Source organism: Nycticebus coucang, chromosome 5 (genome assembly GCF_027406575.1).
Source record: "Nycticebus coucang isolate mNycCou1 chromosome 5, mNycCou1.pri, whole genome shotgun sequence".
In the NCBI taxonomy this organism is placed as follows: Eukaryota; Metazoa; Chordata; class Mammalia; order Primates; family Lorisidae; genus Nycticebus; species Nycticebus coucang.
The window spans coordinates 108128585-108140614 of NC_069784.1; the positions used below are offsets into that span (position 1 = coordinate 108128585).

Here is a 12030-nt window from a genome sequence, read left to right on the forward strand (position 1 = left end):
GGCTTTTATAATTTTAAGGTATTTTCCTCCTATGCCTTGCTTGTTTTGAGAGCTTTTATCATGAAAGGGTGCTAGATTTTGTTGAACGTTTTTCCTGCATCTATTGAGATAATCATACAGTCTTTGTTTTTGCTTTTGTTTATGTGGTAGTTGAGAGCCACTCTCACACACCCCATGACTGGAAGCAGAGCACCACTCTGCCCATGGGGATTTGAGCAGAATTGGCACCACAGACACCACCTGAGAAGCCCTGCAGAGACTGCCTCTGCAGCACCTGGGCAAGGGCAGAGCCCTGGCAGCCCGGCATCCCAACCCTATGGCCCCGACCCTACAACCACCGTGCTACCACCCACAGTTCCCATGCTGCTGCCCACCCTGCAGCTCTGCCCTCCTGGTTCTGACCTTGCTATCCAACCCTGCAGCCTTCCCTCTGAGGCTCAGCGCTCCAGCTGGACTTGCAGTCCTGGCTCTGAGGCTCTACTGCCACCAGGCCCCAAGGCTCTTCCCAAATCTCCGGCACTATCACCAAGCCCCGGGACCCTGCCCCCGGAGGCTTTAGAACTGATGCCAGGCTCCACAGCTTCATTGCCAAGGCTCCAGTACCGCTGCCAGAACCCATGGCCCCACCTCACAGCTTCCACTGGACACTTGGCAGGAACCTCCCAAGCAGTCCACTACTCCACCAGGGTCCCACCAGCCTTAAGCTGCCATTGTACCGGGGCCCTGCCCTGACACTTGCAGTCACTGCCTGGATAGTCTTACCAAGCTGCCACTGTCACCAGTGTGGGGAAACAGGGCAGAACAATCTCCTGCAGTGTCATCTTTCATGGAGAGGGACTCACCTAGCACTGAACCTGAGCTTCCACCAGCAGCGTGGGGAACAACCCACCACTCTGTAAAAAGACCACCCAGCACTAGTGTGGACTGCGACAGTCACAGGGAAGCAGGACAACCCAGAACAGCTGTATTACCCTCTTAGTGCTGCTCAGCTCCCAGTTATAGGGTGCATGAGAGTGGCTGCTCTCACTGCTCCCTCCCTGTGGCAATGTGGAGGTGGCTGCTTCAAAGCCCAGCCCTGTGTAGACCAGGTGCTCTGGACGGAGAGCTCAGAATGGCATCATTTGCAGTGTCCAGGAATAGAAGCCACCAGGTCCCTGCTGCTGCGCAGACTCCAAGCAGCTCCTGATCAGTCTGGAGGTCTGCAGGGGTGGAGGGGCCCCCCCAGAGCTCCGGTTGCAGTGTCTCTGGTGGAGAGCAAGGAGTCCCACCATTCTCTCTTCTTGTCCTTCCCCATAGATGTCTCCTCCAGGTTTCTTTCTCCTTCACTCTGAGTGTCCCCCATTACTGCTCTGATGATTCACAATGCTCTTTTCAAGAAGGCCCATCTACAGGTGGGCATCCACCTGCAACTTGGAGCCTCTCCTTGAGAGCAGCACATGTAGGCTGCTTCTAGTCCTCCATCTTGCCCTCCCCCCCACCAGAACTTTCAGTGTTCACCTGCTTAATGTTTTAATGTGTTTGTTTTAATATGGTTTTACTGTCTCCCTTCCTCTTACATTGTATTGTAATGGAGATTGTCTTCATTTCCCTCTTCAGAAAATTAGTGGAGTTTATTCTTTTTTGTTTGTTTTCTTTTCTTATTATTATTATTAAATCATAGCTGTGTACATTAATGCGATCATGGGGCACCATACACTGGTTTTATAGACCGTTTGACACATTTTCATCACACTGGTTAACATAGCCTTCCTGGCATTTTCTTAGCTATTGTGTTAAGACATTTACATTCTACATTTACTAAGTTTCACATGTACCTTTATAAGATGCACCACAGGTGTAATCCCACCAATCACTCTCCCTCCACCCACCTCCCCCCTTCCTCCCCTCCCTCACTCCCTTCTCACTATTCTTAGGTTATAACTGGGTTATAGCTTTCATGTGAAAGCAATAAATTAGTTTCATAGTAGGGCTGAGTACATTGGATACTTTTTCTTCCATTCTTGAGATACTTTACTAAGAAGAATATGTTCCAGCTCCATCCATGTAAACATGAAAGAGGTAAAGTCTCCATCTTTCTTTAAGACTGCATAATATTCCATGGTGTACATATACCACAATTTATTAATCCATTCGTGGATCGATGGGCACTTGGGCTTTTTCCATGAATTAGCAATTATGAATTGGGCTGCAATAAACATTCTGATACAAATGTCTTTGTTATAATATGGTTTTTGGTTTTCTGGGTATATACCTAGTAGAGGAATTATAGGATTGAATGGCAGATCTATTTTTAGATCTCTAAGTGTTCTCCAAACATCTTTCCAAAAGGAATGTGTTAATTTGCATTCCCACCAGCAGTGTAGAAGTGTTCCCTTTTCTCCACATCCACGCCAACATCTCTGGTCTTGGGATTTTGTGATATGGGCTAATCTTACTGGAGTTAGATGATATCTCAAAGTAGTTTTGATTTGCATTTCTCTGATGATTAAAGATGATGAGCATTTTTTCATATGTCTGTAGGCCGTGCACCTGTCTTCTTCAGAGAAGTTTCCCTGCAAGTGCCTTGCCCAGCCTGCGATGGGATCACTTGTTCTTTTCTTGCTTATACGTTTGAGTTCTCTGTGGATTCTGGTTATTAAACCTTTGTCGGAGACATAACCTGCAAATATCTTCTCCCATTCTGAGGGCTGTTTGCTTGCTTTGCTTACTGTGTTCTTGGCTGTGCAGAAGCTTTTTAGTTTGATCAGGTCCCAGAAATGTATTTTTGAAGCTGCTTCAATTGCCTGGGGGGGGTCCTCCTCATAAAATACTCGCCCAGACCAATTTCTTCAAGAGTTTTCCCTGAACTCTCTTCTGGAATTTTTATAGTTTCATGTCTTAAGTTTAAATCTTTTATCCAATGAGAGTCTATCTTAGTTAATGGTGAAAGGCGTGGGTCCAGTTTCAGTCTTGACAGGTTGCCAGCCAGTTCACCCAGCACCATTTGTTAAATAGGGAATCTTTTCCCCACTGAATGTTTTTAATTGGCTTGTCAAAGATCAAATAATGGTAAGTAGCTGGATTCATCTCTTGGTTCTCTATTCTGTTCCAGACATCTACTTCTCTGTTTTTGTGCCAGTACCATGCTGTTTTGATCACTATCGATTTATAGTATAGTCTGAGGTCTGGTAGCGTGATTCCTCCTGCTTTGTTTTTATTTGTGAGTAATGTCTTGGCTATTTGAGGTTTTTTCTGATTCCATATAAAATGAAGTATTATTTTTTCAAGATCTTTAAAGTATGACAATGGAGCTTTAATAGGGATTGCATTAAAATTGTATATTGCTTTGGGTAGTATGGACAATTTTAACAATGTTGATCTTTCCCAGCCATGAACATGGTATGTTTTTCCATTTGTTAATATTTTCAGCTATTTCTTTTCTTAGAGTTTCATAGTTCTCTTTATAGAGATCTTTCACGTCCTTTGTTAGATAAACTCCCAAATATTTCATCTTCTTTGGCACTACTGTGAATGGGATAAGAGTCCTTAACTGTTTTTTCACGTTGACTATTGTTGGTATATATAAAGGCTACCGATTTATGAATGTTGATTTTGTAACCTGAGATGCTGCTGTATTCCTTGAGTGGAGTTTATGCTTGTTGGGACAAATAGGTACCTACATGTTGGCAGTAGATATGGGGTGTTGATGGTTTCTGGAGCCTATCGTGTGACATCAGTTAAGGTATTGTCAACTCACTCATAAGACCAGCTGAATCACATTAATTTTGATGCTTGATTGTCCTAACAGGTATAAAACATTCTTGCTATCACACAGAAGTTCATTTCATTTCTTTTTTTTTATTTTTATTTTTTTATTGTTGGGGATTCATTGAGGGTACGCCCAACTATTTTATTGATTGCAGTTCAGCTGGGGCCGGGTTTGAACCTGCCACCCTCGGTAGATGGGGCCGGCGCCTTACTGACTGAACCACAGGCGCCGCCCCATTTATTTTCTTTATTAGACTACAAAAATAAATTCTATCCCTGTGCTTGGTGGGTATCAAAGATCTCAGGTAATATAAAAATGAACAGAATCACAGGCTTAACCCTAGGTTCACGATGCTACAACTTCTGTATGGAATTGCTTATTTCAAGTTTGTTAAAAAGTTTTTCAGGTCTTCTTTTGTGACAGTACTGTATTTGTTGTGGTTAAAAAGATTTTTCATTATCTTTCTTTTTATTTTTATTCTTCTCCTGAGATCAAAGATATTCTGGGGGATTTCCAAAATAAAAGTGTCAAATAAAAGGCTAATCTGTCATTTCATGTAGGTATGATATTAACTAATCCAAGTAGACCAAGGAAGAATATATCTGTCATGAGTTTGTTGCTTACATTCAGAATATTCTTTGTTTGTACTTTTGTTGGCTGTGCATGTTGCAGTGGCATGCTGAGCTGCCATTTTTAACCAGGCTAGAGTGAAAAGGAAGGTAGTCATTTATCATTTATCTGAGACATTCGTGTGAAAGACAAATAACCATATTTTACTAGTGAGCAGAAGAATACACTGTAACTTTAATCCTAAACTTCTTTTTAATTAAGTTGAATTAAGTCTACTAAAAGTTGGAACACAAATCAGATCTCCCTGGAACACAAATCAGATCTCACTGGAATGAAGATACACTTTTTTAAATTGCTATAGTTTTGCAGGGCTCTCTGATAAGCCTTCCTATGGGCTTGTTCCTGGACTAACATGAATAGCTCAAGGATGCTTTGCAGAAACCATAAGGGGAGGCGGGAGTCTAGGACAGATCTGGAAGAATCATTGTATTTGTTTATTTTTGTGATTGGTTAGTTAATTAGTTATTGTAGATAGCTAAGATTTCCCCCCAGGTCAGATATTTTGTCTTCTTAACAAGGTTCATCAAGCAAAGTGGATATGTATTTTTTGCATGGATATTTAAATCATTTTGGTATCCTCTGCTCTTGTTTTAATGTTAATATTAAATATTAACATTTAGGTTTAGTATTAAATTTAAATTTCTGGCCATAATATGCTATCCTTATAGGAAGATAGTAACATTTAAACATTTGCTACTGCCTTCAAGGACTTCAGTCAACTATTCTCTTAACTAACAAATGTTTACTGAGCCAATAAACTGTGCCATATGTCAGCAGAGGAGGAGATAACTGAGAAGCCTAGTTACTTTCTGTACTCATTACTGTGTTTTTAGCAGAGCAGATACTTAATCAGTAGCATTGAATAAATAATTTGCAAGGGAATTAGGATTAGAAGACCAGTGAGATGTTGTTTTGCAGTGAGTATTGCTGTATCTCTCTGAGTTGGAAGACTAGTGAGATGTTTTGCAGTGAGTATTGTGAGTTGGAAGAGTTCCTGGCATATAATAGGTCCTCGGTACACACTTGTTGAATGAATGACCAAATGGCCATGCAGTTAGAGTTACCAGAACCCAGTAAAGGATCATACTTCCAGTAGGGCTAGTCAGGGAAGGCTTCATGGAGTAGATGGGATTTAGTCGCTGCCTTGAAAGAGAGGGAGGACTGTCTAGAAATAGGCTGTGGTATGGAGGCTCCTGAGGAGATGTTGGAGGTCAACAGTCGTGTGGCAGTGGTAGGGAATCAGGCTGGAAAGGCAAATTTGGGAAAGCACTGGGAGGCAGGCTTAAGTGTCCCTGTAGAGTGGAAAGCAAAAGAGATGTTTTAGAAATATTAATCCAGAGGTGTTAGACCACCTGCATTGAAGAAGGGAGAAGCTGTGAGCACCGATTGGCAAATTTGGTAATTAAGTGGGTTGGGGGAGGGGGTAAGGAAGATGTTGAAGGTGGTGACAATCTTGTTTTGAGCTTGACTGACTGAGATAATCATAAATACAAAACAAAAATAGAACAATCAGAGGAGGAATTAGCTTTTTGTAGGAAGATTTTTGTATTTTAGATTTCTGAGAGTTTAAAGTAGCAGGGTCACTTGATGTGAACTGATAGAAACCACAGATCCCTGGAATATTAGACGTGAGAGGGATCTCAGAGATTCACATGTGACCCTGCTATCTTACCAGTGAGAAAGCTGACTCAGTCAAGGAACAGCCCCCACACATGCAATCTCTGGCCTTGTGGCAGACACGAGCAGGGTGGCAGGTGTGGAAGGCCACTTAGGGTGTTTTCAAAGGTACTTAACAAGTGTTTCTTCACTTGCACTTGAAGTCCTCCTTTTAAATTGGAAGAAACATGTATAAATAGCTGCAGGTAATGCATTTGGAGATGTCATCTATACAGTAGAAAAAAACCCATTATAAGACTGAAATAAAATCCTTAAGCAGTATAGGGCGGCGCCTGTGGCTCAAAGGAGTAGAGTGTCGGCCCCATATGCCGGAGGTGGTGGGTTCAAGCCCAGCCCTGGCCAAAAACTGCAAAAAAAAAAAATAGTAAGCAGTATATGGCGGCGCCTGCTCAGTGGGTAGGGTGCCGGCCACATACACCGAGGCTGGCAGGTTCGAACCTGGCCCCGGGCCTGCTAAAACAACAATGGCAACCATAACAAAAAAATAGCCAGGTGTTGTGGCGGGCGCCTATAGTCCCAGCTACTTGGGAGGCTGATGCAAGAGAATCGCTTCAGCTCTAGAGTTTGAGGTTGCTGTGAGCTGTGACACTACGGCACTCTACCCAGGGTGACAGCTTGAGGCTCTATCTCAAAAAAAAAAAAAGATATTAAGCCATATACATATTCATTCTTACTAATAAATACAGTCTTACCTTGTCCCCCGAAGTCGTATTTGTAATGAATTTCTCTCTTTTAATAATATCCTGATGTATTTACATTTAGTAAGTTCTATAGAGTTATCACTGAGTTGAAACGTACTTAATTCTAAACATATTTTGCCCTGCAAATGTTCTGCTAGACTTTTGATCACAGGTCTGGGGTGTCACATTGCCTCACAGAGGGGAAAGCAGCTGCTTAGGCTTCCTGCTGTCATCCTCCCTGGATGGGTCTCACCCCGTCTTCTCTTCTGCTTGGGATGTTACTGGGAATGAGGGGAGTGGTTGTAAATGGCTTGGTCCTGGATGTATGTTACATACTAGAGAGGTGGGCTCTGAAGGAGGGTTGGGGGCCAGTTCTCACCTTTGATGTAGCTACTTCTGTTCTTCAATCCTCCTTACATGTGAGGATAGGAAATAATGTCCATCTTCCAGCTCACACCCTTTCTATCTGCCTGTCCCAGACCTGAAGAGTCAAGTACAACATTGGCCTAGTCTCCAGAGCCCTTAGATGATCTTCTAGAACTGAGCATTCCACTGCCTCCAACCATCTGCCTTGTGGGTCCACAGCTCAAAGGAAGAAGAGTGCAGAATGGATATGGAAAAAGAGCTCCCTAATTCCTTTCCCCACCTGAGGGGGCCATGGAAGGGAGTGACTGGGAAACGTGTAGCATGAGAACAGATGGGAACCAGCTCTTTTAGAGTAGAATGAAAGATGGAGTGGTTAGATCTGGATTATCACTAGTGAGGAAGCAAAATGACCATTAACTATTAACATCTAGTAATTTACCATCATAATCCTAACTGTTCTTTGGAGAATTTCCTCCTTCTTAAATTGCAGTGATAGCATAGAGATTAAAAAGAATGTTAGTCTTACAAGCTTATTTTAAACCAATTCCTAGTAGTAGTAGTAACTGTTTTCATCATCACGGGAATGCTGAGAGTTTATTCACAGTCTATAGGCCAAGCATTTTAGGATTAGGGATCGTAGGAGATGATAGGGAAATCTTAATCAACTGATACTTGGCACTGGAGAAGAAGCAGAGGTAGATGGACTTGGTGAATTCACTTGTCTGAGGCTCCAGAGGTGGGCTCACATACATTAATAGCAACAATTAGCTTTGGATGAAAGAATAAAATTTCCAAATATTAGTGAGAAACTTGTAGCATCGCTAGGTAAAGTATTTTTAGATTGGGACTAATGAACTACTTTTCAACCTGAAGGCTTCAAGAATAGGCAGGCTCCTGATTCTGCAAATACCAAATGAAAAGCCAACCACTATTCTTGGATTTATAGATCCAATATACTAGACTGAAGAACACTTGCTCTTTTTAGCTAAGGGAACTAGCCAGCCCCTGCATGCTGAGTTTCTATGGCAATGTGATCTGTGACCTCTCTTCTCTATTATGGAATGTAGGTGAAAAGAACGGAGGGGAGCCTGATGACGCAGAACTGGTAAGGCTCAGTAAGAGGCTGGTGGAGAACGCAGTGCTCAAGGCTGTCCAGCAGTATCTGGATGAAACACAGAATAAAAACAAGCCAGGGGAGGGGAGCTCTGTGAAAACTGAAGAGGCCGATCGGAATGGCCATGACAGTGAGAACAACAGGAAATGAGAGCGGAAGGCAGATTCCCGCTGCTCCGTGAAAAGCATCCTGCTCCCCTCTGCTGAGTCTAGGGACTGACTTGCAATGTGCCGTTTAAGTTTCTCTTGTTCAGTCCGTGGAGATTGCCTAATATTTTCGTGATTGATGTGTTTGCATTTCTGAAACTTGACAGAAGGATGGGGTGCTGGGGCTGGCAGAGGAAGTTAATTTATGAAAGAAGAACACCCCAAGTTTCACTTGCCCTCCGCCATACACCATGGAGCGGGGACTTGGGTTGTGCCTCCTGGACACTAAGGCCGTGGACAAGGCCTTGCCATAAACAGAACACTGCCATTTATATGGATTGGCAGGGCATGTGACTACTTTATCTGAGGACAGAATTCTCACACACAGCTATCCAGTGCTAAGGGTAAAATAATCACTGTTGAAATGATCATCTGTATAATTAGTCCATAATATTTCGTGTTTGTCCTAAGTGTGCTATTGCTATGCAGTTATCTGTATTTATAGTAGATTATGTTCTATGTAAATGATATATTTTTGGTGAAATGCAACCTTTTCTATAAAATGTGGCCACTATTTTAAAGGGTTTTTTTTTAACCTTCATTTTGATAAGTCAGTGTGCCATATTTAATGTTTTTCATTGGCATTTGTACTTTAAAGGTATTATATAATTTTTTTTCTTAGGCAAGAAACCTATTGGAATTCAAGACTTAATTGATGAAGCTTTGCGTCAAGAAAGGATGAATCTGAAGTCCAAGGTGAAACAGATAAGGGAACTTTTATTAAAGCCCGAGACTCAGGCCAAAATTAGAAAGGAGCTTTTTGAAGGAAGACTCATTAACAACAGTAATCAAGCAAATGATGTTGATTTGGGTATGACTTTAACGTAAGCTCTACATTGCTGTTATGGCAACATAGTTTGTGAAATTTTTTCAGCTTTTTAAATAACTCTTTGGTAAATACTCCAGAAATGTTCTGATAGTGTCTGCACAATAGGAAATCAGCATTTGGTAAGGAATTAACAATTTCTTGCCAAAGAAACTGATTCTGCCCTTTTATTTTCTGAGCTACACTTGTGTTTTAGAATGTCTGTTTCTGTAATATTCGTAGTTATTTTATAGAAAAGACTTCTTAATTAGCTGTTGTGAGATGTTTCTTGGGTCCTTACAGATAAAAATTATAGACTGTGAAAAAACCATTTACAGACAAAAACAAAAAAGCCAACAACAGTATTTAAGGGTCACTAGCCTCCAGTTAACATGATTATTATTAAATCAAAAGAAGCATTGTCCAGGACTGTCTACATCTAGTGTTACTTTCAAGGAGAATTTGAATGTTTATTGAATATTAGTACTTGAATGAAAATTTATAAATGTAATTATTGCAATCACTGGTTAAGAATGTTTTCTAATATCTGTATATTATTTTTCACAGATCAAAACGTAGTTTGCTTTTTCATTTCTTAATGAATAAATGTTTGGGATTTTTATTTTCTACTTTTTTGAAGATAAGCTCCAGGTTTTATCATATCCCTTATAATCTGAATTTGTTTGCACTGGTTTATTTTTAAAGAGCACTCTTGAACAATTTCCCCAAATACGATGATTATTGTTAACAGCTTTCTCTGTACGTTGTAAAATTGCTGCTACCAATAAATCATGATGGAGGGGGAAGTTATTGGAGATCAAATATGTAATCATTTCAAATATAAAATCCAGTTTCCTCATGGATTTTAGCTATTTTTTCACTGGGTAAATTATACTACATTTATTTATAAATGAGTTTATGCATTTTCATGCCTCTTAATAAATGCATTGTTCTCCCTTGTTGCCTTCCTCATTTTCTTCCTTGCTCTTGGAAGTTTTTGGACTTTTGTTGGTATAAGGAAGTCATAGATAGGAGCTCTGATAGTTTCAGTGTCTCCTCACCTTTACGCTCCCGTCCTTCAGCTGAGATAGCACAGTTACCAAAGCGTGTTTGACTTTAGACTTTTAAATCATTTCAAGTCAGTCAGCTTCACAGAGAATTCACAGCAGAACTTTACATTCGCAGAAAATCTGAATAACATCTTATCCACAGCTAAGAATGTGTCACTGCAGTGGCATCAGTAGCAAAGAGGAGAGGAGAGGAGCAAGCCACTCCGCTGCAGGAAGCTGGAGCTGCTCGCCACAACCCCCTTTCAGTGGTAGGGAGAAGGGTCTTACTCTTCATAGATGGCTTCCTTAAGGAAATCCTTAAGGCAGGACACAAAGATGTTTTGGCCTTACCTTGTTTTTCAAATGAGCAAACAGATTCCAAAAGGTGGAGTGCCTTACCCAAGGCCACAGCTAGTAGGGAACTGGATCTGAATTATAACCCAGGGCTCCACGTCAGTGTACCCCCATCCCCAATATTTCTGAAGAGATAATTATCCTCATGTATCTGTAAAGATATTATCCTCAAGGAGCTATTCTCAATCTGCCTGAATAATTTGAAAGACTAAAATAATATACTTTTTCCAATTTGAGGTTATATGTCTTATTATTACTTTATTTGTGAATTATAATTTCCATTGTTAAATACCTGCTAAGTCCCAGGCTGTGTGCCGGGTGATTTTAGCACATGATTAAATTTCTTCCCTTCAGTGACTCTGTTAGGAAGCAATTAGTACTTTCATAGATTAGGAAGCTAAGGACATATATGGTTAAATGGGTCAAGGTCATAAAGTTAATACAAAGTTGGGCAAAATTTAAACACAGATCTGTTCTACTTCAAAGCTGACAGACACTCTTTCCACAGTCCAACACTTCTTCTCTCCACCAAGTACAACATATTTCACAAAGTAAGGATGTGTATGTAACAAAGGGAAAGTCACGTTCTTTTGACTAACCAGCTCCTTTGCAGCCCTGAATTTCTACGAACATACATAAGAGTAGTCCGCTGATGTGATGGAGCTGGGGGAAAAAAACCCAAAACCCAGATATTTAATTTAGGGATTAAGGATTCTAATCTTTAGCAATGAGATCTCCTTTTAAGCAAGTTAATGAAGACAATAGTAAGTATAAAATAAAACAAGTTTTCTTTATTTCCTATGTTCTAAAGTTAGTAAGACATTAATTTGTAACAATCTAAGTTTGCGATCTGAAATGTTTAAAATGATTTTATTCTCATTAATCAGAGTCATGAAATAATTGCTTGTTGGCCCACATAGCCAGAGAAGGTGTCATGAATTGATACCACAGCCTTGTCCTCTGGTGGATTAACTGCATGGTTGGTGATAGAGTGCTGGCTTAGGCCAAGAGGTGGACTGTCTTTTCGACTTGGGTTCACTACTGATGTGTGACCTTGAGCAGACTGATTCATTTTTGTAAGTCTCACTTCCCAATCTGTAATTTGAGAGTTTGGCTGTGTGATTTCTGAGGATCCTAGAGCCAGTGCTCTTTGTGGCCATTCTGCCCTGCTACTCCTGCTAATGCTATGTGTGGCCTCTTGATGGTGTCACACTTCTCCATCTGTTGGCAATGAAAGGCTTTGAGTTCTAGAAACCTGACATTCTGTTTGGTTTGTGTTAATTGTCAGTTTCATGTAGGGAAGACCCATTGGTGCATATTTACAGTTACAGCCACATTTCAACATTTGGGGATGAGTCACTGGAAAAATAGTAGATCCTACATGAATATTCTCAGGGATGT

General features: G+C 40.9%; 1 protein-coding gene across 8 annotated transcripts in view; it reads left to right on the top strand.

The window, feature by feature from the left end:
* Positions 1-12030, top strand: part of AKAP7 (A-kinase anchoring protein 7) — a 208351-nt gene that overhangs the window by 142673 nt on the left and 53648 nt on the right. For 3 of the 8 annotated variants that reach the window (XM_053591923.1, XM_053591925.1, XM_053591933.1), the window contains one exon: positions 9044-10185. The exons of 1 other annotated variant lie outside the window; for it this stretch is intronic. In XM_053591923.1, coding sequence (XP_053447898.1) covers positions 9044-9249 — 206 coding nt within the window. In that variant the 3' untranslated portion in view covers positions 9250-10185. 4 more of the 8 variants (XM_053591924.1, XM_053591932.1, XM_053591926.1 and 1 more) reach the window with 3 other exon arrangements.